The sequence below is a fragment of the Panulirus ornatus genome, chromosome 26 (assembly GCF_036320965.1).
Source record: "Panulirus ornatus isolate Po-2019 chromosome 26, ASM3632096v1, whole genome shotgun sequence".
Classification (NCBI taxonomy): domain Eukaryota; kingdom Metazoa; phylum Arthropoda; class Malacostraca; order Decapoda; family Palinuridae; genus Panulirus; species Panulirus ornatus.
The window spans coordinates 11620850-11645823 of NC_092249.1; the positions used below are offsets into that span (position 1 = coordinate 11620850).

Sequence of the window (24974 nt, forward strand, 5' to 3'; positions counted from 1 at the left end):
TACTTTCATTACCTGGTAGTCATTATAGAATTCTTGTACATCATAATAGAAGTAATTCAGATTACATGTATAGGCTACACAAGACAATGTTAACATGATATACATAAGTATAAAAGCTTTACACATTACAATAGTGATATCACACAAGCATTATGAAATTCACAAGGTTATTTGTCAGAAGACACGTTACCACATAACACATCAGCCCATAAGATTAAAACAGCAGAGTTTTGAAAGATACTGGAATAAGTTCTGCAAAGTTCCTATGTGATTATTCCAGGAAAAAAGAATCAGACAATTAAAGTATGCCTCACTCCTACCAATCTTAAGGTAACAACATTCATCAGCCTTCAGAATGTATCTGGAGTATTGCACATACCCTGGTCAGGGTCCTCTTCCCTGCTGTAGACAAGAAGCTGGTCTCCTGACTAATTTCACATCATGGGGTTTTTGCACAATAGGTACTTTAGAAAATAACAGAAGCAGTGGGCAGCATTATGCAGATGGTTGAAGAAATCCTCATCAGTATAACATGTCAGGTCACAACCACCTGTATTAAGGCAGGCACAGGAGTCTGACATGCTCCAGTCAGGTATTGGAACACAGCAGAAGCCATTGTTGGTCAGGCACACACCAGGGCCCAGGTTCTTGATCCTGCCACATCAATCCAAACACAGGCCATTTAAAAGCTGGGATACCCAGTAAGTTTGTGACATGAATTTGCTCTTTCATTTTGACACTTTCCAAGAACCATCCACCAGGCAGTAACAGTCCTCCAGGAACATTGATAGTCACTCTGGCATTGATTGTAGTGGTAATGCATGTAATCACAGCCTGCACTGCACCAGGCTGGGTACTTTTCATAGTAGCTACAAATCAGGCAGTGCACTCCAGCCATCACTCTAAGATGGTGGTTATGGCCTTGTGAAGTTTGGACATGTAGGCAGGATACCTCTGCTGTCTCAGTTCAGTTTTTGGTATACATGTAACAGCATTTCCTGCATTAGCGAGGTTGTGCCAGGAGCAGAAGAACACAGGCCACACCTGCTCATCAATACTCTGTCATTTGTAATGCACCAAGACCACAGCTCCATATCCACAACCAGGCCCCACAAACCTTACCAGGTGCTTCACATTCCCTGGTTCAGTCCATTGACAGCACATTGATCCCTGTTTACATCATCATCCCAATTCACTCTATCCTGTGCATGCCTTTTACCCTTCTGCATGTTCAGGCCCGTATTGCTCAAAATCTTTTTCAACCCATCCTTCCATCTCTAGTTTGATCTCCCCATTCTCCTTTTTCTCTCCACTTCTGACACATATATCCACTTTGTCAACCTTTCCTCACTCATTCTCTTCAGCCCTCAACCTCTTTTTATTACCTCACCTCTATCTTACCCTTTCATTACTTAATTAGTCATATCACTTCACGCAAAATATTGTCCTCAAACATCTTGTTTCCAACTCATCCAACCTCCTCCACACAGCCTTATCTATATCCCATGCTTCACATGCCAATTTTTTGCCCTTCCGGATTACATTCTGTCTTTCCACACATTCTTCAGTGCTCTCAGAACATTCACCCTCACCCACCCTATGACTCATTCATTCTTTCTTGGTTCCATTTCCTACCATGCCCACTTTCAGATATATAAAACACTTTACTTCCCCCAGTTTTTCTCCATTCAAGCTCACACCCCAGCCAACCTGTCCCTCAACCCTGCTAAACCTAATAACCTTGCTTTTATTCACATGCACCTTGAACATCCTCCTCTCATACACACTTCCAAACTCAGTCACCACCTTTTTCAGTTTCTCTTGAATCTTCCACTAGTGCTGTATCATCAGCAAACAACTGACTCTTTTTCCCAAGCCCTCTCATCCCCAACAGACTGCAGACTCGCCCTTCTCTCCAGGACTCGCATTTACCCCCTCACCATCCCATCTATAAACAAATTAAACATCCATGGAGATATCACACACCCCTGCCACAGACCAACCCTCTCTTGGAACCATTTGCTCTCCTCTCCTCCCTTCTCATACACATGCCTTTTCTATTTTTTTTTCATACTGTTCGCCATTTCCCGTGTTAACGAGGTAGCGTTAAGAACAGAGGACTGAGTCTTTGAGGGAATATCCTCACTTGACCCCCTTCTCTGTTCCTTCTTTTGGAAAATTTGAAAACGAGAGGGGAGGATTTCCAGCCCCCCGCTCCCTTCCCTTTTAGTCACCTTCTACGACACACAGAGAATACATGGGAAGTATTCTTTCTCCCCTATCCCCAGGGATAACATGCCTTATATACTTGACAAAAACTTCTTACTGCTTCTAGCAGCTTACCTTCCATACCATATATTCTTAAAACCTTCCATCTCTATCATAAACATCACATACACATCCATCTGTTGACCCAAGTATTTTCTTACACACATTTTTTAAAGGAAACCCCTGATCCACACATCCTCTACTACTGAAACTAAGTTGTTCCTCCCCAGTCTGATGCTCTGTGCATTCCTTCACCCTTTCAATCAGTATTCCCATACAACTTGACAAGTATACTCACTAAACTTATACCTCAGTACTGTAAACATTCATCTTTATCCCCCATGTCTTTATATAATGGCACCACACATGCTTGCCAATCCTCAGTGCACCTCTATGATTCATATATACATTGCAAATCCATACTATAACCGGTCAACAATACAATCACTGCAAATCCATACTATAAGCGGTCAACAATACAATCACTCCCTTGATAAATTCAGCTGCAATGCCATCCACACCAACTGCCTTGCCACATTTCATCTTAAAACTTTTACCACTCATTGTCTCTTCACTAAATCACTTTCCAAGATTCTCTTACATCGCGTACCACCCTGACCCAAGCACCTTACGTCTGTCCCACTATGATCAAACACATTCAAGGTCTTCAAAATACTCACTCCATTTCTTCTTCACTTCTTCGCTATCTGTTATCATTTCCCTTTTCACCCCTTCACCAGTGTTCCTATTTTATTTACTTATTTTTTTGCACATTATTTACCTCCTTCCAAAATATGTCCTTATTCTTAAAGTTTACTGTTACTTGCTCATCCTAACTCTCATTTACTGTCTTTTTCAATCCTTGCACATCCCTCTTGACATCCTGCCACTTTCTCTTACATATATCCCAATCATATGCATTCCTTCCCAGTAAATACTGCCGAAGTGCCTCTGTTTTTTATATCACTAGTAACTTTACTTCATCACACCACTCACTACCCTTTCTAATTTGCCCACCTCCCACCTTTCACATGCCATATGCATCTCTCACACATCCCATCACTGCTTCCCTGAATACCTCCCATTCCTCACCCACTCCCCTCATTTCATTTGCTTTCACCTTTTGCCATTCTACACTCAATCTCTCTGGGTATTTCTTCACATAAGTCTCTTTTCCAAGCTCAGTTATGCTCTCGACTCTCTTTTCACTGACATTGTTCCCTCTTTTCCAAAAACTTGTACAAGTGTTCACCCTTTCCTTCACAAGATAGTGATCAAACATCCCACCAGCTGCCCTTCACAGCCCTTCACACCTAAAAGTCTGTCTTTTAGACATCTATCAACTAATATGTGATCCAATAATGCCCAGTAACCATCTCTCTCACTCACATACAAATAGTTGTGTTTGCATCTCTTTTTAAACCAGTTATTCCCAGTCACCAGTCTTTTTTCAGCATGCAACTCCACAAGCTGTTCTCTATTTCCATCCATATTGCATGTCCCTTCCAATTATACCCTCATCTGCCACATGACTCACCTTTGCATTTAAATCACCCATCACTAATACCCAGTTTCTTACAAACTGCTGACACACTTGTTCAGCTGCTCCCAAAATATTTACATCTCATGATCTTTCCTCTTGTGGCCAGGTGCATAACTACAAATCATCACCCATCTCTCACCATCCATTTTCATTTTTATCCCCATCAGTCTAGAATTCACTTCCTTACCCTCTCATACACTACTGCAACTCGTGCTTCAGGAGTAGTACTACCCCTTCCTTAGTTTTTGTCCTCTCATCAACCCCTGACTTTATTCCTCAGACATTTTCTAACACATTTTCTCCTTTATCCTTAAGCTTTGTTTTACTCAAAGATACTACTTATCTCTCATCACTTCTTGTGTTGGTTACATCCACACACATTTTGACACCCCAGCCTGAGCCTTCAAGAAAGATGAGCACTCTCTGCTTGGCATCTTCTTTTGGAAAATGAAATACAAGGAGGAGGGGGTTTCCAGACCCCCACCTCCACCCTCTTTAGTCACCTTCTATGACATGCTAGGAATACAGAGGCAGAATTCTTTCTCCCTCTTATATTTCAATTTCTAAAAGATAAAACAGGAATCAAGCTCATCCTCCTCGAATGTTCAGGATAGGTTGTCTAAATGTGTGTGGATGTAACCAAGATGAGAAGAAAGGAGAGATGGGTAGTATGTTTCAGGAAAGAAATATGGATGTTCAGGCTCTAAATGAAACAAAGCTCAAGGTTAAAGGGGAAGAATGGTTTGATTTTGTCTACAGAGCTGTGGCAGCATGTGAAAAAGTGTAAGGAAATGAGCCCTAGACTGATGCAGGTAAGAATGAAAGTGGATGGCAAAAGATAGGTGATTATCAGTGCTCATGCACCCAGCCATGATAAGAAATATGAAAAGCAAGTGTTTTGGGAGCAGCTGAATCAATGTGTAAGAGATTGGGCATTAATGATGGATGATGTGAATGCAAAGATGAGTAATGTGGCATTGAAAGTATAGAGTGAATAGAAATGTTGAACAGCTTTTTGAGTTGTATGCTGAAAAAGGACTGTGGTTGGGAATTCTTTATTCAAAATGAGGGATATGCAAAATTATACTAATGTCAGCAAGAAACAGGTGGTCAGTAAGCATTATTGAATTACATACTAATTGGTAGGTTTGTGAAAGACTTTTAGATGTGAATGTGCTGAAAGAGGTAATGGGTATGGTGTCTTATCACATTGTGGAGGCGAGGGTGAAGATTTGTAGAGGTTTTCAGAAAAGGGGGAACATTTTGGATTGGAAGAGAATGATGAGGGTAAGTGAGCTTGGAAAAAAGGTTTGTGTGAAGAAATACAAAGAGAGAATGAGTTTAGAATGGCAAAAGGTGAATGGAAACAAGGCTAGGGGATTCAGTATGGAATGAGAGACATTTAAATGCAGTGCTGGGCTGTGCAAGAAATGCATATGGTATGCATAAGGTGAGATGTGGGCAGCTTAAGAAGGGTAGTGAGTGGCGGGATGAAGAAGTGAAGTTCCTTCTAGTGAAAGATATAAGATAGGTATATAGGTACTTACATGGAAGGAGTGCAAGTGATTGACAAAAATGTAAGGGAAGACAGTAGGAAGTCATGAGGAAGATGCAGTTGAAAAAGAGCACAAGTTAGAGTTGAGGTGAGCGAGTGCCAGAAAACTTTAGGCTAAGTAAGATGCTTTGTAAGGATGTAACGTGTGAAAAACAAATTCAGTGAAGGGGGTGATTGGGGAAGTTGTAACAAGTTGAGATGGAGTGGGCATTTTAAAGGACTGTCCAATGTGTTTGAAGACAGGGTGGCATGTATGTATTATTTTTCATACTTTATTGCCATTTTAGTCATTAATGAGATAGCACCAGGAAACAAAGAAAAGCACATCTGCTCACATGCACATGTACATTCATAATGCATACACATGTGACCAAGATACATATGCACATACATTTACATACACATACATATGTACATGTCTCTGTGTGTATTTATGTATATGTTGATATGTATACATATGTTTATGTGCGTATATGGACATTTATGTACATATATGTGTATATGAGTGGATGGGCCATTCCTCGTCTGTTTCCTGGCACTACCTTACTGATGATGGAAACAGCAATTATGTATAGTAATAATGATAATAATAACAGTAATAATGATAATAATAATAATAATGATAATAATAATAATAATAATAATAATAATAATAATAATAATAATAATAATAATATGAATTTGAGCACTCACTCTTATCCCCTTTGCCTTTGTACAATGGCACTATGCACGCATTCCGCCAATCCTCAGGCACCTCACCATGAGTCATTTTTTTTTTTTTTTTTTATACTTTGTCGCTGTCTCCCGCGTTTGCGAGGTAGCGCAAGGAAACAGACGAAAGAAATGGCCCAACCCCCCCCCCCCCCATACACATGTACATACACACGTCCAGACACGCAAATATACATACCTACACAGCTTTCCATGGTTTACCCCAGACGCTTCACATGCCTTGCTTCAATCCACTGACAGCACGTCAACCCCTGTATACCACATGACTCCAATTCACTCTATTTCTTGCCCTCCTTTCACCCTCCTGCATGTTCAGGCCCCGATCACACAAAATCTTTTTCACTCCATCTTTCCACCTCCAATTTGGTCTCCCTCTTCTCCTCGTTCCCTCCACCTCCGACACATATATCCTCTTGGTCAATCTCTCCTCACTCATTCTCTCCATGTGCCCAAACCATTTCAAAACACCCTCTTCTGCTCTCTCGACCACGCTCTTTTTATTTCCACACATCTCTCTTACCCTTACGTTACTTACTCGATCAAACCACCTCACACCACACATTGTCCTCAAACATCTCATTTCCAGCACATCCATCCTCCTGCGCACATCTCTATCCATAGCCCACGCCTCGCAACCATACAGCATTGTTGGAACCACTATTCCCTCAAACATACCCATTTTTGCTTTCCGAGATAATGTTCTCGACTTCCACACATTTTTCAAGGCTCCCAAAATTTTCGCCCCCTCCCCCACCCTATGATCCACTTCCGCTTCCATGGTTCCATCCGCTGACAGATCCACTCCCAGATATCTAAAACACTTCACTTCCTCCAGTTTTTCTCCATTCAAACTCACCTCCCAATTGACTTGACCCTCACCCCTACTGTACCTAATAACCTTGCTCTTATTCACATTTACTCTCAACTTTCTTCTTCCACACACTTTACCAAACTCAGTCACCAGCTTCTGCAGTTTCTCACATGAATCAGCCACCAGCGCTGTATCATCAGCGAACAACAATTGACTCACTTCCCAAGCTCTCTCATCCCCAACAGACTTCATACTTGCCCCTCTTTCCAGGACTCTTGCATTCACCTCCTTTACAACCCCATCCATAAACAAATTAAACAACCATGGAGACATCACACACCCCTGCCGCAAACCTACATTCACTGAGAACCAATCACTTTCCTCTCTTCCTACACGTACACATGCCTTACATCCTCGATAAAAACTTTTCACTGCTTCTAACAACTTGCCTCCCACACCATATATTCTTAATACCTTCCACAGAGCATCTCTATCAACTCTATCATATGCCTTCTACAGATCCATAAATGCTACATACAAATCCATTTGCTTTTCTAAGTATTTCTCACATACATTCTTCAAAGCAAACACCTGATCCACACATCCTCTACCACTTCTGAAACCGCACTGCTCTTCCCCAATCTGATGCTCTGTACATGCCTTCACCCTCTCAATCAATACCCTCCCATATAATTTACCATGAGTCATACATACATTAAATAATCTTACCAACCAGTCAACAATACAGTCACCCCCTTTTTTAATAAATTCCACTGCAATACCATCCAAACCTGCTGCCTTGCCGGCTTTCATCTTCCGCAAAGCTTTTACTACCTCTTCTCTGTTTACCAAATCATTTTCCCTAACCCTCGCACTTTGCACACCACCTCGACCAAAACACCCTATATCTGCCACTCTATCATCAAACACATTGAACAAACCTTCAAAATACTCACTCCATCTCCTTCTCACATCACCACTACTTGTTATCACCTCCCCATTTGCGCCCTTCACTGAAGTTCCCATTTGCTCCCTTGTCTTACGCACTTTATTTACCTCCTTCCAGAACATCGTTTTATTCTCCCTAAAATTTAATGATACTCTCTCACCCCAACTCTCATTGTTGAGTATTCCTGGCAAATTATATGGGAGGGTATTGATTGAGAGGGTGAAGGCATGTACAGAGCATCAGATTGGGGAAGAGCAGTGTGGTTTCAGAAGTGGTAGAGGATGTGTGGATCAGGTGTTTGCTTTGAAGAATGTATGTGAGAAATACTTAGAAAAGCAATTGGATTTGTATGTAGCATTTATGGATCTGGAGAAGGCATATGATAGAGTTGATAGAGATGCTCTGTGGAAGGTATTAAGAATATATGGTGTGGGAGGCAAGTTGTTAGAAGCAGTGAAAAGTTTTTATCAAGGATGTAAGGCATGTGTACGTGTAGGAAGAGAGGAAAGTGATTGGTTCTCAGTGAATGTAGGTTTGCGGCAGGGGTGTGTGATGTCTCCATGGTTGTTTAATTTGTTTATGGATGGGGTTGTTAGGGAGGTGAATGCAAGAGTTTTGGAAAGAGGGGCAAGTATGAAGTCTGTTGGGGATGAGAGAGCTTGGGAAGTGAGTCAGTTGTTGTTCGCTGATGATACAGCGCTGGTGGCTGATTCATGTGAGAAACTGCAGAAGCTGGTGACTGAGTTTGGTAAAGTGTGTGGAAGAAGAAAGTTAAGAGTAAATGTGAATAAGAGCAAGGTAATTAGGTACAGTAGGGTTGAGGGTCAAGTCAGTTGGGAGGTAAGTTTGAATGGAGAAAAACTGGAGGAAGTAAAGTGTTTTAGATATCTGGGAGTGGATCTGGCAGCGGATGGAACCATGGAAGCGGAAGTGGATCATAGGGTGGGGGAGGGGGCGAAAATCCTGGGAGCTTTGAAGAATGTGTGGAAGTCGAGAACATTATCTCTGAAAGCAAAAATGGGTATGTTTGAAGGAATAGTGGTTCCAACAATGTTGTATGGTTGCGAGGCGTGGGCTATGGATAGAGTTGTGTGCAGGAGGGTGGATGTGCTGGAAATGAGATGTTTGAAGACAATGTGTGGTGTGAGGTGGTTTGATCGAGTAAGTAACGTAAGGGTAAGAGAGATGTGTGGAAATAAAAAGAGCGTGGTTGAGAGAGCAGAAGAGGGTGTTTTGAAATGGTTTGGGCACATGGAGAGAATGAGTGAGGAAAGATTGACCAAGAGGATATATGTGTCGGAGGTGGAGGGAACGAGGAGACGTGGGAGATCAAATTGGAGGTGGAAAGATGGAGTGAAAAAGATTTTGTGTGATCGGGGCCTGAACATGCAGGAGGGAGAAAGGAGGGCAAGGAATAGAGTGACTTGGATCGATGTGGTATACCAGGGTTGACGTGCTGTCAGTGGATTGAATCAGGGCATGTGAAGCGTCTGGGCTTAACCATGGAAAGCTGTGTAGGTATGTATATTTGCGTGTGTGGACGTATGTATGTACATGTGTATGGGGGTGGGTTGGGCCATTTCTATCGTCTGTTTCCTTGCGCTACCTCGCAAACGCGGGAGACAGCGACAAAGCCAAAAAAAAAAGAAAAAAAAATATATATATATATATATATATATATATATATATATATATATATATATTGTTAGAAGCAGTGAAAAGTTTTTATCGAGGATGTAAGGCATGTGTACGTGTAGGAAGAGAGGAAAGTGATTGGTTCTCAGTGAATGTAGGTTTGCGGCAGGGGTGTGTGATATCTCCATGGTTGTTTAATTTGTTTATGGATGGGGTTGTTAGGGAGGTAAATGCAAGAGTTTTGGAAAGAGGGGCAAGTATGAAGTCTGTTGGGGATGAGAGAGCTTGGGAAGTGAGTCAGTTGTTGTTCGCTGATGATACAGCGCTGGTGGCTGATTCATGTGAGAAACTGCAGAAGCTGGTGACTGAGTTTGGTAAAGTGTGTGGAAGAAGAAAGTTAAGAGTAAATGTGAATAAGAGCAAGGTTATTAGGTACAGTAGGGTTGAGGGTCAAGTCAATTGGGAGGTAAGTTTGAATGGAGAAAAACTGGAGGAAGTGAAGTGTTTTAGATATCTGGGAGTGGATCTGGCATCGGATGGAACCATGGAAGCGGAAGTGGATCATAGGGTGGGGGAGGGGGCGAAAATTCTGGGGGCCTTGAAGAATGTGTGGAAGTCGAGAACATTATCTCGGAAAGCAAAAATGGGTATGTTTGAAGGAATAGTGGTTCCAACAATGTTGTATGGTTGCGAGGCGTGGGCTATGGATAGAGTTGTGCGCAGGAGGATGGATGTGCTGGAAATGAGATGTTTGAGGACAATGTGTGGTGTGAGGTGGTTTGATCGAGTGAGTAACATAAGGGTAAGAGAGATGTGTGGAAATAAAAAGAACGTGGTTGAGAGAGCAGAAGAGGGTGTTTTGAAGTGGTTTGGGCACATGGAGAGGATGAGTGAGGAAAGATTGACCAAGAGGATATATGTGTCGGAGGTGGAGGGAGCCAGGAGAAGAGGGAGACCAAATTGGAGGTGGAAAGATGGAGTGAAAAAGATTTTGTGTGATCAGGGCCTGAACATGCAGGAGGGTGAAAGGAGGGCAAGGAATAGAGTGAATTGGAGCGATGTGGTATACCGGGGTTGACGTGCTGTCAGTGGATTGAATCAAGGCATGTGAAGCGTCTGGGGTAAACCATGGAAAGCTGTGTAGGTATGTATATTTGCGTGTGTGGATGTATGTATATACATGTGTATGGGGGTGGGTTGGGCCATTTCTTTCGTCTGTTTCCTTGCGCTACCTCGCAAACGCGGGAGACAGCGACAAAGTATAAAAAAAAAAAAAAAAATATATATATATATATATATATATATATATGTATATATATATATATATATATATATATATATATATATATATATATATATATATATATATATATATGTGTATATATATATATATATATATATATATATATATATATATATATATATATATATATATATACATTTTTTTTTTTTTTTTTTTTTTTTTTTTTTTTTTTTATACTTTGTCGCTGTCTCCCGCGTTTGCGAGGTAGCGCAAGGAAACAGACGAAAGAAATGGCCCAACCCCCCCCCCCCCATACACATGTACATACACACGTCCACACACGCAAATATACATACCTACACACCTTTCCATGGTTTACCCCAGACGCTTCACATGCCCTGATTCACTCCACTGACAGCACGTCAACCCCTGTATACCACATCGCTCCAATTCACTCTATTCCTTGCCCTCCTTACACCCTCCTGCATGTTCAGGCCCCGATCACACAAAATCTTTTTCACTCCATCTTTCCACCTCCAATTTGGTCTCCCTCTTCTCCTCGTTCCCTCCACCTCCGACACATATATCCTCTTGGTCAATCTTTCCTCACTCATTCTCTCCATGTGACCAAACCATTTCAAAACACCCTCTTCTGCTCTCTCAACCACGCTCTTTTTATTTCCACACATCTCTCTTACCCTTACGTTACTTACTCGATCAAACCACCTCACACCACACATTGTCCTCAAACATCTCATTTCCAGCACATCCATCCTCCTGCGCACAACTCTATCCATAGCCCACGCCTCGCAACCATACAACATTGTTGGAACCACTATTCCTTCAAACATACCCATTTTTGCTTTCCGAGATACTGTTCTCGACTTCCACACATTTTTCAAGGCTCCCAAAATTTTCGCCCCCTCCCCCACCCTATGATCCACTTCCGCTTCCATGGTTCCATCCGCTGACAGATCCACTCCCAGATATCTAAAACACCTCACTTCCTCCAGTTTTTCTCCATTCAAACTCACCTCCCAATTGACTTGACCCTCAACCCTACTGTACCTAATAACCTTGCTCTTATTCACATTTACTCTTAACTTTCTTCTTCCACACACTTTACCAAACTCAGTCACCAGCTTCTGCAGTTTCTCACATGAATCAGCCACCAGCGCTGTATCATCAGCGAACAACAACTGACTCACTTCCCAAGCTCTCTCATCCCCAACAGACTTCATACTTGCCCCTCTTTCCAGGACTCTTGCATTTACCTCCCTAACAACCCCATCCATAAACAAATTAAACAACCATGGAGACATCACACACCCCTGCCGCAAACCTACATTCACAGAGGTAGTAAAAGCTTTGCGGAAGATGAAAGCCGGCAAGGCAGCAGGTTTGGATGGTATTGCAGTGGAATTTATTAAAAAAGGGGGTGACTGTATTGTTGACTGGTTGGTAAGGTTATTTAATGTATGTATGACTCATGGTGAGGTGCCTGAGGATTGGCGGAATGCGTGCATAGTGCCATTGTACAAAGGCAAAGGGGATAAGAGTGAGTGCTCAAATTACAGAGGTATAAGTTTGTTGAGTATTCCTGGTAAATTATATGGGAGGGTATTGATTGAGAGGGTGAAGGCATGTACAGAGCATCAGATTGGGGAAGAGCAGTGCGGTTTCAGAAGTGGTAGAGGATGTGTGGATCAGGTGTTTGCTTTGAAGAATGTATGTGAGAAATACTTAGAAAAGCAAATGGATTTGTATGTAGCATTTATGGATCTGGAGAAGGCATATGATAGAGTTGATAGAGATGCTCTGTGGAAGGTATTAAGAATATATGGTGTGGGAGGCAAGTTGTTAGAAGCAGTGAAAAGTTTTTATCGAGGATGTAAGGCATGTGTACGTGTAGGAAGAGAGGAAAGTGATTGGTTCTCAGTGAATGTAGGTTTGCGGCAGGGGTGTGTGATGTCTCCATGGTTGTTTAATTTGTTTATGGATGGGGTTGTAAGGGAGGTAAATGCAAGAGTCCTGGAAAGAGGGGCAAGTATGAAGTCTGTTGGGGATGAGAGAGCTTGGGAAGTGAGTCAGTTGTTGTTCGCTGATGATACAGCGCTGGTGGCTGATTCATGTGAGAAACTGCAGAAGCTGGTGACTGAGTTTGGTAAAGTGTGTGGAAGAAGAAAGTTGAGAGTAAATGTGAATAAGAGCAAGGTTATTAGGTACAGTAGGGGTGAGGGTCAAGTCAATTGGGAGGTGAGTTTGAATGGAGAAAAACTGGAGGAAGTGAAGTGTTTTAGATATCTGGGAGTGGATCTGTCAGCGGATGGAACCATGGAAGCGGAAGTGGATCATAGGGTGGGGGAGGGGGCGAAAATTTTGGGAGCCTTGAAAAATGTGTGGAAGTCGAGAACATTATCTCGGAAAGCAAAAATGGGTATGTTTGAGGGAATAGTGGTTCCAACAATGTTGTATGGTTGCGAGGCGTGGGCTATGGATAGAGATGTGCGCAGGAGGATGGATGTGCTGGAAATGAGATGTTTGAGGACAATGTGTGGTGTGAGGTGGTTTGATCGAGTAAGTAACGTAAGGGTGAGAGAGATGTGTGGAAATAAAAAGAGCGTGGTTGAGAGAGCAGAAGAGGGTGTTTTGAAATGGTTTGGGCACATGGAGAGAATGAGTGAGGAGAGATTGACCAAGAGGATATATGTGTCGGAGGTGGAGGGAACGAGGAGAAGAGGGAGACCAAATTGGAGGTGGAAAGATGGAGTGAAAAAGATTTTGTGTGATCGGGGCCTGAACATGCAGGAGGGTGAAAGGAGGGCAAGAAATAGAGTGAATTGGAGTCATGTGGTATACAGGGGTTGACGTGCTGTCAGTGGATTGAAGCAAGGCATGTGAAGCGTCTGGGGTAAACCATGGAAAGCTGTGTAGGTATGTATATTTGCGTGTGTGGACGTGTGTATGTACATGTGTATGGGGGGGGGGGTTGGGCCATTTCTTTCGTCTGTTTCCTTGCGCTACCTCGCAAACGCGGGAGACAGCGACAAAGTATAAAAAAAAAAAAAAAAAAAAAATATATATATATATGTATATATGTATGTATATTATCCCTGGGGATAGGGGTGAAAGAATACTTCCTACGCATTCCTCGCGTGTCGTAGAAGGCGACTAGAGGGGACAGGAGCGGGGGGCCAGAAATCCTCCCCTCCTTGTATTTTTGACTTTCTAAAATGGGAAACAGAAGAAGGAGTCATGCGGGGAGTGCTCATCCTCCTCGAAGGCTCAGACTGGGGTGTCTAAATGTGTGTGGATGTAACCAAGATGTGAAAAAAGGAGAGATAGGTAGTATGTTTGAGGAAAGGAACCTGGATGTTTTGGCTCTGAGTGAAACGAAGCTCAAGGGTAAAGGGGAAGAGTGGTTTAGGAATGTCTAGGGAGTAAAGTCAGGGGTTAGTGAGAGGACAAGAGCAAGGGAAGGAGTAGCAGTACTCCTGAAACAGGAGTTGTGGGAGTATGTGATAGAATGTAAGAAAGTAAATTCTCGATTGATATGGGTAAAACTGAAAGTTGATGGAGAGAGATGGGTGATTATTGGTGCATATGCACCTGGGCATGAGAAGAAAGATCATGAGAGGCAAGTGTTTTGGGAGCAGCTGAATGAGTGCGTTAGTGGTTTTGATGCACGAGACCGGGTTATAGTGATGGGTGATTTGAATGCAAAGGTGAGTAATGTGGCAGTTGAGGGAATAATTGGTATACATGGGGTGCTCAGTGTTGTAAATGGAAATGGTGAAGAGCTTGTAGATTTATGTGCTGAAAAAGGACTGGTGATTGGGAATACCTGGTTTAAAAAGCGAGATGTACATAAGTATACGTATGTAAGTAGGAGAGATGGCCAGAGAGCGTTATTGGATTACGTGTTAATTGACAGGCGCGCGAAAGAGAGACTTTTGGATGTTAATGTGCTGAGAGGTGCCACTGGAGGGATGTCTGATCATTATCTTGTGGAGGCTAAGGTGAAGATTTGTATGGGTTTTCAGAAAAGAAGAGTGAATGTTGGGGTGAAGAGGGTGGTGAGAGTAAGTGAGCTTGGGAAGGAGACTTGTGTGAGGAAGTACCAGGAGAGACTGAGTACAGAATGGAAAAAGGTGAGAACAATGGTTAGTAAGGGGAGTGGGGGAGGAATGGGATGTATTTAGGGAATCAGTGATGGATTGCGCAAAAGATGCTTGTGGCATGAGAGGAGTGGGAGGTGGGTTGATTAGAAAGGGTAGTGAGTGGTGGGATGAAGAAGTGGCAGATATAGGGTGTTTTGGTCGAGGTGGTGTGCAAAGTGAGAGGGTTAGGGAAAATGATTTGGTAAACAGAGAAGAGGTAAAAGCTTTGCGGAAGATGAAAGCCGGCAAGGCAACAGGTTTGGATGGTATTGCAGTGGAATTTATTAAAAAAGGGGGTGACTGTATTGTTGACTGGTCGGTAAGGTCATTTAATGTATGTATGACTCATAGTGAGGTGCCTGAGGATTGGCGGAATGCATGCATAGTGCCATTATACAAAGGCAAAGGGGATAAGAGTGAGTGCTCAAATTACAGAGGTATAAGTTTGTTGAGTATTCCTGGTAAATTATATGGGAGGGTATTGATTGAGAGGGTGAAGGCATGTGCAGAGCATCAGATTGGGGAAGAGCAGTGTGGTTTCAGAAGTGGTAGAGGATGTGTGGATCAGGTGTTTGCTTTGAAGAATGTATGTGAGAAATACTTAGAAAAGCAAGTGGATTTGTATGTAGCATTTATGGATCTGGAGAAGGCATATGATAGAGTTGATAGAGATGCTCTGTGGAAGGTATTAAGAATATATGGTGTGGGAGGCAAGTTGTTAGAAGCAGTGAAAAGTTTTTATCGAGGATGTAAGGCATGTGTACATGTAGGAAGAGAGGAAAGTGATTGGTTCTCAGTGAATGTAGGTTTGCGGCAGGGGTATGTGATGTCTCCATGGTTGTTTAATTTGTTTATGGATGGGGTTGTTAGGGAGGTAAATGCAAGAGTTTTGGAAAGAGGGGCAAGTATGAAGTCTGTTGGGGATGAGAGAGCTTGGGAAGTGAGTCAGTTGTTGTTCACTGATGATTCAGCGCTAGTGGCTGATTCATGTGAGAAACTGCAGAAGCTGGTGAATGAGTTTGGTAAAGTGTGTGAAACAAGAAAGTTAAGAGTAAATGTGAATAAGAGCAAGGTTATTAGGTACAGTAGGGTTGAGGGTCAAGTCAATTGGGAGGTAAGTTTGAATGGAGAAAAACTGGAGGAAGTAAAGTGTTTTAGATATCTGGGAGTGGATCTGGCAGGGGATGGAACCATGGAAGCGGAAGTGAATCATAGGGTGGGGGAGGGGGCGAAAATCCTGGGAGCCTTGAAGAATGTGTGGAAGTCGAGAACATTATCTCGGAAAGCAAAACTCGGCATGTTTGAAGGAATAGTGGTTCAGGTGGAGGGAACGAGAAGTGGGAGACCAAATTGGTGGTGGAAAGATGGAGTGAAAAAGATTTTGTGTGATCGGGGCTTGAACATGCAGGAGGGTGAAAGGAGGGCAAGGAATAGAGTGAATTGGATGGATGTGGTATACCGGGGTTGACGTGCTGTCAGTGGATTGAATCAGGGCATGTGAAGCATCTGGGGTAAACCATGGAAAGTTGTGTTGGGCCTGGATGTGGAAAGGGAGCTGTGGTTTCAGGCATTATTGCATGACAGCTAGAGACTGAGTGTGAACGAATGGGGCCTTTGTTGTCTTTTCCTAGTGCTACTTCGCACACATGAGGGGGAAGGGGGATGGTATTCCATGTGTGGCGATGTGGCACTGGGAATGAATAAAGGCAGTGTGAATTGTGTGCATGGGTATATGTATGTGTCTGTGTGTGTATATATATGTGTACATTGAGATGTATAGGTATGTATATTTGCGTGTGTGGACGTGTATGTATATACATTGTGTATGGGGGTGGGTTGGGCCATTTCTTTCGTCTGTTTCCTTGCGCTACCTTGCAAACGCAGGAGACAGCGACAAAGCAAAATAAATAAAATAAATAATAATAATGATAATAATGATGATAATTGGTTGAGGGACAAGTAAATTGGGAGGTGAGTTTGAATGGAGAAAAACTGGAAGAACCGAAGTGTTTTAGATATCGGGGGAGTGGATTTAGCAGCGGATGGAACCATGGAAGCGGAAGTGAGTCACAGGGAGGGGGAGGGGGTGAAGGTTCTGGGAACGTTGAAGAATGTGTGGAAGGCGAGAACTTTATCTTGGAGATTAAAATGGGTATATTTGAAGGAATAGTGGTTCCAACAATTTTATATGGTTGTGAGGCATGGGCTATGGATAGGGTTGTGCTGAGGAGGGTGGATATATTGGAAAGGAGACGTTTGAGGACAGTATGTGGTGTGAGGTGGTTTGATCAAGTAAGTAATGAAAGGGTAAGAGGAGATGTGTGGTAATGAAAAGAGTGTAGTAGAGAGAGCAGAAGAGGGTGTATTGAAATGGTTTGGTCACATGGAGAGAATGAGTGAGGAAAGATTGACAAAGAGGATATATATGTCAGAGGTGGAGAGAACAAGAAGTGGGAGACGAAATTGAAGGTGGAATGATGGAGTGAAAAAGATTTTGAGCTATAGGGGCCTAAACATACAGGAGGGTGAAATGCGTTCAAGGAATAGAGTGAGTTGGAATGAATTGGTATATCGGGGTCGATGTGCTGTCAATGGATTGAACCAGGGTACGTAAAGCATCTGGGGTAAACCATGGAAAGTTTTGTGAGGCCTGGATGTGGAAAGGGAGCTGTGGTGTTGGTGCATTATATGGCATTTTATGTGTGGCGGGGTTGCGACGGGAATAGATGAAGGCAGCATGTATGAATATGTACATGTGTATATATGCATATGTCTGTGCATGTTTACGTTGAAATGTATGGGTTTGTATATGTGCGTGTGTGGACATAAACGTCCACACACATATGTGGGTGGGTTGGGCCATTCTTTCGTCTGTTTCCTTATGCTACCTCACTAATGCGGGAGACAGTGACTAAGTATAATAAAGTAATTGAGGTGGGCAGATTAGAAAGGGTAGTGAGTGGTGGGATGAAGAAGTAAGATTATTAGTGAAAGAGAAGAGAGAGGCATTTGGATGATTTTTGCCGGGAAATAGTGCAAATGACTGGGAAATGTATAAAAGGAAGAGGCAGGAGGTCAAGAGAAAGGTGCAAGAGGTGAAAAAGAGGGCAAATGAGAGTTGGGGTGACAGAGTATCGTTAGATTTAAGGAGAATAAAAGGATGTTTTGAAAGGAGGTAAATAAATTGCATAAGACAAGGGAAAAAATGGGAACTTCAGTGAAGGGGGCTAATGGGGAGGTGATAACAAGTAGTGGTGATGTGAGATGGAGTGAGTATTTTGAAGGTTTGTTGAATTTGTTTGATGATAGAGTGGCAGATATAGGGTGTTTTTGTTGAGGTAGTGTGCAAAGTGAGAGGGTTAGAGAGAATGATTTGGTAAACAGAGAATAGGTAGTAAAAGCTTTGTGGAAGATGAAAGCCAGCAAGGCAGTGGGATTGGATGGTATTGCAGTGGAATTTCCTAAAAAAGGGGGTGACTGTATTGTTGACTGGTTGGTAAGATTATTTAATGTATGTATGACTCATGGTGAGGTCCCTGAGGATTGGAGGAATGCTTGCACAGTGCCATTGTACAAAGGCAAAGGGGATAAAAGTGAGTGCTCAAATTATAGAAGTTTAAGTTTGTTGAGTATTCCTGGGAAATTATATGGAAGGGTATTGATTGAGAGGGTGAAGGCATGTACAGAGCATCAGACTGGGGAAGAGCAGTGTGGTTTCGGAAGTGGTAGAGGGTGTGTGGATCAGGTGTTTGCTTTGAAGAATGTATGTGAGAAATACTTAGAAAAGCAAATGGATTTGTATGTGGCATTTATGGATCTGGAGAAGGTATATGATAGAGTTGATAGAGATGCTCTGTGGAAGGTATTAAGAATATATGGTGTTGGGGGCAAGTTGTTAGGAGCGGTGAAAAGTTTTTTTCGAGGATGTAAGGCATGTGTACGCGTAGGAAGAGAGGAAAGTGATTGGTTCTCACTAAATGTTGGTTTGCGGCAGAGGTGTGTGATGTCTCCATGGCTATTTAATTTGTTTACGGATGGGGTTGTTGAATGCAAGAGTTTTGGAAAGAGGGGCAAGTATGCAGTCTGTTGTGGATGAGAGAGCTTGGAAAGTGAGTCAATTGTTGTTCGCTGATGATACAGCACTGGTGGCTGATTCATGTGAGAAACTGTAGAAGCTGGTGACTGAGTTTGGTAAAGTGTGTGGAAGAAGAAAGCTGAGATTAAATGTGAATGAGAGCAAGGTTATTAGGTACAGTAGGGTTGAGGGACAAGTCAATTGGGAGGTAAGTTTGAATGGAGAGAGACTGGTGGAAGTGAAGTGTTTTAGATATCTGGGAGTGGATTTGGCAGTGGATGGAACCATGGAAGCAGAAGTGAATCATAGGGTGGGGGAGGTCGCGAAAGTTCTGGGAGCGTTGAAGAATGTGTGGAAGTCGAGAACATTATCTCAGAAATGAAAAATGGGTATGTTTGAAGGAATAGTTGGTTTGAAGGAATATGGCTGCGAGGCATGGGCTATAGATAGAATCGTGCAGAGGAGGGTGGATGTGCTGGAAATGAGATGTTTGAGGACAATATGTGGTGTGAGGTGGTTTGATCGAGTAAGTAATAATAGGGTAAGAGAGATGTGTGGTAATAAAAAGAGTGGTTGAGAGAGCAGAAGAGGGTGTTTTGAAATGGTTTGGGCACATGGAGAGAATGAGTGAGGAAAGATTGACAAAGAGGATATATGTGTCAGAGGTGGAGGGAACGAGGAGAAGTGGGAGACCAAATTGAAGGTGGAAAGATGGAGTGAAAAAGATTTTGAGTGATTGGGGCCTGAACATGCAGGAGGGTGAAAGGCGTGCAAGGAATAGAGTGAATTGGAATGATGTGGTATACCGGGGTCAACTTGCTGTCAATGGATTGAACCAGGGTGTGTGAAGCGTCTGGGGTAAACCATGGAAAGTTCTGTGAGGCCTGAATGTGGAAAGGGAGCTGTCGTTTCAGTGCATTATACATGACAGCTAGAGACTGAGTGTGAACGAATGTGGCCTCTGTTGTCTTTTCCTAGCGCTACCTCGCGCACATGCCAGGGGGAGGGGGTTGTTATTTCATGTGTGTTGGGTTGGCTATGGGAATGAATAAGGGTAGACAGTATGAATTATGTACATGTGTATATATGTCTGTGTGTGTATATATATGTGTACGTTGAGATGTATAGGTATGTATATTCGCGTGGGTGGGCGTGTATGTATATACATGTGTATGTGGGTGGGTTGGGCCATTCTTTCGTCTATTTCCTTGCGCTACCTCGCTAACGCGGGAGACAGCGACAAAGCAAAATTAAGAAATATAAAATAATAATAATGATGATGATAATGATAATATTTGAGTGAAACAAAGCTCAAGGGGAAAAGGAAAAAGTGTTTAGGGAATTTCTTAGGGGTAAAGCTAGGGGTTGGTGATAGGACAAAAGCTAAGGAAGGGGTAGCACTACTTTAGAAGCTGTAGTTTTGGGTTGTATGAAAAAGTTTAAGCAATGAGCTCTAGATTTATGTGAGTAAATATGAAAGAGGATTGCAAAAGATAGACGAGTATCTATGTTTATGCACTTAACCATGAAAGGGAAGATGATGAGAAGAAAGTTTTTTTTGGAGAAGCTGACTGAGTTTGTCAGCAGTTTTAATGTATGAAATTGGGCATTAGTGATGGATGATTGGAGAGTGAGTTATGTAGCAGTTGAGGATATAATTGATGGACATGGAGCATTCAGTGAGGTGAATAGGAGTGGTAAACTTTACAGCTTGTGGAGTTGTGTGCTGAAAAAGGACTGGTGATTGGGAATACATGGTTTAAAAAGAGGGACATGCATAAGTGCACATGGGTGAGTAGGAAAAATGGTAAGAGGGAATTGTTAAATTACATATTTATTGATTAGGCATGCAAAAGAAATACTCATGGATGTGAATGTGTTGAGAGGGGCAACTAGTGGGATTTCTTATGGTTACCTGTTGGAGTTGAGGATAAAGATTTGTAGAAGTTTTCAGAAAGGAGGAAAAAATATGAGTGAGAAGAAGGTGAAAGTAAATGACTTTAGAAAATAGTCATGCATGAAATATTTGCCTGTAGAGATTGGGTGTAGAATGGCAAAAGATGAGTAAATGAAACTTGGGGAATAGGTGACGAATCGGAGATATTTAGGGAAGCCATGGTGGCAGATAAGAAAGGGCAGCGAATGGTGGAATGACAAAATATAGTTGCTAGTGAAAGATGAGAGTTGTATGGGCAGTACTTATAAGGAAGGAGTGCAAATGACTGGGAGATGTGCGAGAGAAAGTGGTAGGAAGTTAAGAGGAAGGTACAGGGGTTAAAAAGTTGGCAAATGGGAATAAGATGTTCAGAAAGAGGTTGATAAAGTAAGAAAAACAAGAGAACAAATGGGACCATAAGTGAAGGGGGCAAATGGAGAAGTGGTAACTGATAGTGATGAAATGAGGAGATGGAGTATTTTGAAATGTTGAATGTTGGCAGATGCAGGGTTTTTGGGTGGGGTAGGAGGTATGGAAAGTGAGAGTCATGGAGTAGTTTGGTGAATAAAGGTGTTGAAAGCCTTGCATAAGATGAAATGTGACAAGGCAATTGGACTGGACGGTATTACAGTTGAATTTCCCAAGAATGGAGGTGACTGTATTATTGATTGGTTTGTTAGGATTTTCAGAGTATGTATACATCTTGGTAAGGTGCCTTAGGATTGACAGAATGCATTTATAGTGCCACTGTATAAAGGTAAGGGGAACAAAGGTGAGTGTTAAAACTGCAGAGGTGTAACTGGTAAGTTGTATGAGAAAGCAGTGATTGAGAGAGTGAAGGCATTTACAGAGCATCAGATTTGGAGGAAATGTTGGTTTCAGAAATGTTAGATGATGTATGGATGAGGTGTTTGCATTGAAGCATATGTGTGAGAAATACTTATAGAAACAGAAGGATTTCTTTGACAGAAGGATTTCTTTGAGCATTTATGGAGCTAGAGAAAGCATATGATAGGGTTGATAGACATGCTTTGTGGAAGGTCCCACAAATATATGGAAGCAGTGAGAAGTATTCATGTATCTACAAGTAGGTAGAGAGTAAGGTGAAGCTTCCAGGTGAAGGTGGATCTGCAACAGAAGTGTGTGATGTCACCGTGGCTGTTAAATTTGTTTATGAACAGCATGGTGGGGGAGGTAAATGTGAAGGTTTTGGAGGGCATGCAGACTGTAGGGGGTGAAGGGGCCTGAGAAATAAGTTAGTTGTTGTTTGCTGGTGATACAACACTGGTGGCAGATTCGAGTAAGAAGTTGCAGAAGTTAGTGCCTAAGTGGGGAACGTCTGAAAAGAGGACATTAAGTGTAAGTATGAACTAAAGGAAGGTTATTAGGTTAAGTGTAAGTATGAACTAAAGCAAGGTTATTAGGTTTAGCAGGGCAGATGGACAGGTTGGTTGGGGTGTAAGTTTGAAAAGAGAAAATCTGGAGGAAGAGGAGTGTTTTACGGGAATGGAAGTAACAGTAGCAGCAAGGAACCATGAAAAAAGTGAATCATAGGGTATTTGAGAGGGGCAAACATTCTGGGAGCAATGAGGAATGTGTAAAAAGGGAGATCATTATCTGGATAGATAAGATGGTTATATGAGGACGCATGGGAGTCCAATTGTTGTTGTATAGATGAGAGGCATAGGCTATGGGGAAAATGTGCAGAGAAGGATGGATTTGTTTCAAATGAAGTGTTTGAGGACAGTATGTGGTGTGAGGTGGTTTGAGTAAATGATGGAAAGGTAAAAGAGGGATGATCCTGGTTGGGAGAGCTGATGAGTGTGTACTGAAATGGCTTAAATGTGTGATGAGAATGAGTGAGGATATCTCTCTCAAAAGTAGAGAAGAAAAGAAGAGGGAGACCAAATCATAGATGGAAGGATAGAGTGAAAACGACTTTGAGTGACTGGGGCCTTAACCTGTGGAAGGGTGAAAGGTACACATGGGATACAGTGAATTGGAACAATGTTGTATGCAGGGGCCAGTGTGCTGTTAGTGGACTAAACCAGGTCATATGGAACAACTGGAGGAAATCTTGGAAAGGTCTTTGTGGCCCATTTGTGGATAGGGGGCTGTGGTTTCATTGCAGTAGACATGACATCTAGAGAATAGATATGAGTAAATGCAGCCTATCTTCATATCTTCCTGGTGCTACCTTGCCAATGTGTAAAATGGCAGTTAAGTATGAAAAGATATACAGGTAATAAAAACCTTTGATAAAAGTAGAATAACATAGGGATAAAAGTGCCAAAAAAGTGTGGAATCATGAATTGTGATGATGCAGCTCTAATTTAGAGAACATTCAATTTTGACTCTTGATAATGAAAAACAAAATGTTTGCATGCAGTGTAGTATTAACTGAAGAGCCTCATGTCACTGACATTGTAGTGGTTTGGTATCTAATTGAAGGTCTCTACCCATGATTTTAGGTTTCCATGGTAGCAAAAGTTTCATGTGTACCAAGTTGAATTGGATATCAGAGGAATTTGTGTTACTGGACTCAACCTGCCTAAGGTTACACCATGAGTGAAAAGTCACCTTTGGCAAGGCTGTATTATAATCGCTTGACAAAAGAGAGTCCCGTATCTCATATGAGCTTTGCACTGTAAAGGAGTCCATCCTGTCCATACCCCTGAGTGTAGCACAGCCTTGGAGCTGTTGGATAAAATATTGTGGGTAACATAAGGACCCCTTCAGAAGGGCCTTAGGGTTATTATGAATAAATGAAAGATTGATATATGCCTTCAAAGGTGCAGATCATGATCTGTATTCATTTATCAAAAATAAGTATGTAATGTTACAGATATGTAGATTTGATAACATAGTTTATAGGCTTCATTATTATTAGCAACCTCTTTTACAGTCTGGTGGTGAACTGGAGAATGCAGAGCAGATAGGCAGTGCTGTCATGAGTTTGTTATCTTGTACTAGCAAGGCTCATCTTTGGCCAGGTGACTCTGGGGATGCTTTCAAAAAGATATCAAGTAAGTGATGGCTGTATAAAATTAAAATGAATGTGTTGATATTATAGACTGTTGTTTGTAGAAGTGAGATGGCAAATTATGATTATCAAATTAATGGGAGAGGATTCCTTGTAGAGAGCACAGTAGCAAGTCTACCTCTATATTTACAATTGAAGACACAGCCCATGTCCTGAATTCAGTTTATTGGTAAGATAGGAGAATGTTCTGCAACAAATTGACATAAAAGCTGAAGACATACTATCATCAGTAAACCGAAGGAATTAGATGAAATGGCATGCCCTGATAATTTTACCTGAGGACAATGAAAGAGGGAAAAAATATGGTAGTTAAGCTCTTGCCTGCCCTTTTCAATGAGTCACTTACAACAGGAAAAGTTCTAGGTATATGAAAGTGTGACAGTGTAACACCAATGTTCAAAAAGGCAATAAGTCACTGCCTAGAAATTATCATTCAAATTGCTTAATGGCTGTTGTTGGAAAACTTATGGAATCCATCTTTTGAGACAAAATTTTTAATCATTTAGAGGACTACCACTTCATAAATAATTCTCAGCATTGTTTTCAACTAAATCACTCATGTCTGACAAATCTGCTCGATTTCTTTTATGATATAATCAACATTTATGGTGAAAATAAAGCAGTTATTATCATTTGTCAAGATTTTCAAAAAGCATTCGATAAGGTTCCACTTCAAAGGTTACTAGCAAATATTTAGTCATATGGTAGTGATAAGGCTGTACTTCAGTGGGTAAGAAATTAGCTGACTGATCTTAAATGATCTTAAACAAAGAGTTGCGATTAATGGTCAAGCCTCAGAAAGATTTGATGTAACAAGTGATGTACATAAGGATCAATTTTGGACTGGCTGTCTTTCTCAAATATGACACTGATAATGGACTGCCTTATAAGATATCAAAATTCACTGATGTTAGAAAGCTGGAAAATGAATTTACAAATGATCTTAAATGATTACAGCTTCAGATAGACATTCACAAAGTGATGGCCTACACTCATTGGTGGCCAATGAATTTTGATATCAGTA

General features: G+C 41.8%; 1 protein-coding gene across 2 annotated transcripts in view; it reads left to right on the plus strand.

Moving 5' to 3' along the window:
* Lamtor4 (Late endosomal/lysosomal adaptor, MAPK and MTOR activator 4) overlaps nt 1-24974 on the plus strand; it is a 63287-nt gene that overhangs the window by 12105 nt on the left and 26208 nt on the right. The window contains exon 3 of one of the 2 annotated variants that reach the window (XM_071677977.1): nt 23813-23933. The exons of the other annotated variant lie outside the window; for it this stretch is intronic. Coding sequence (XP_071534078.1) covers nt 23813-23933 — 121 coding nt within the window. The remainder of the gene's footprint in view (nt 1-23812; nt 23934-24974) is intronic. 2 annotated transcript variants of the gene reach the window in all.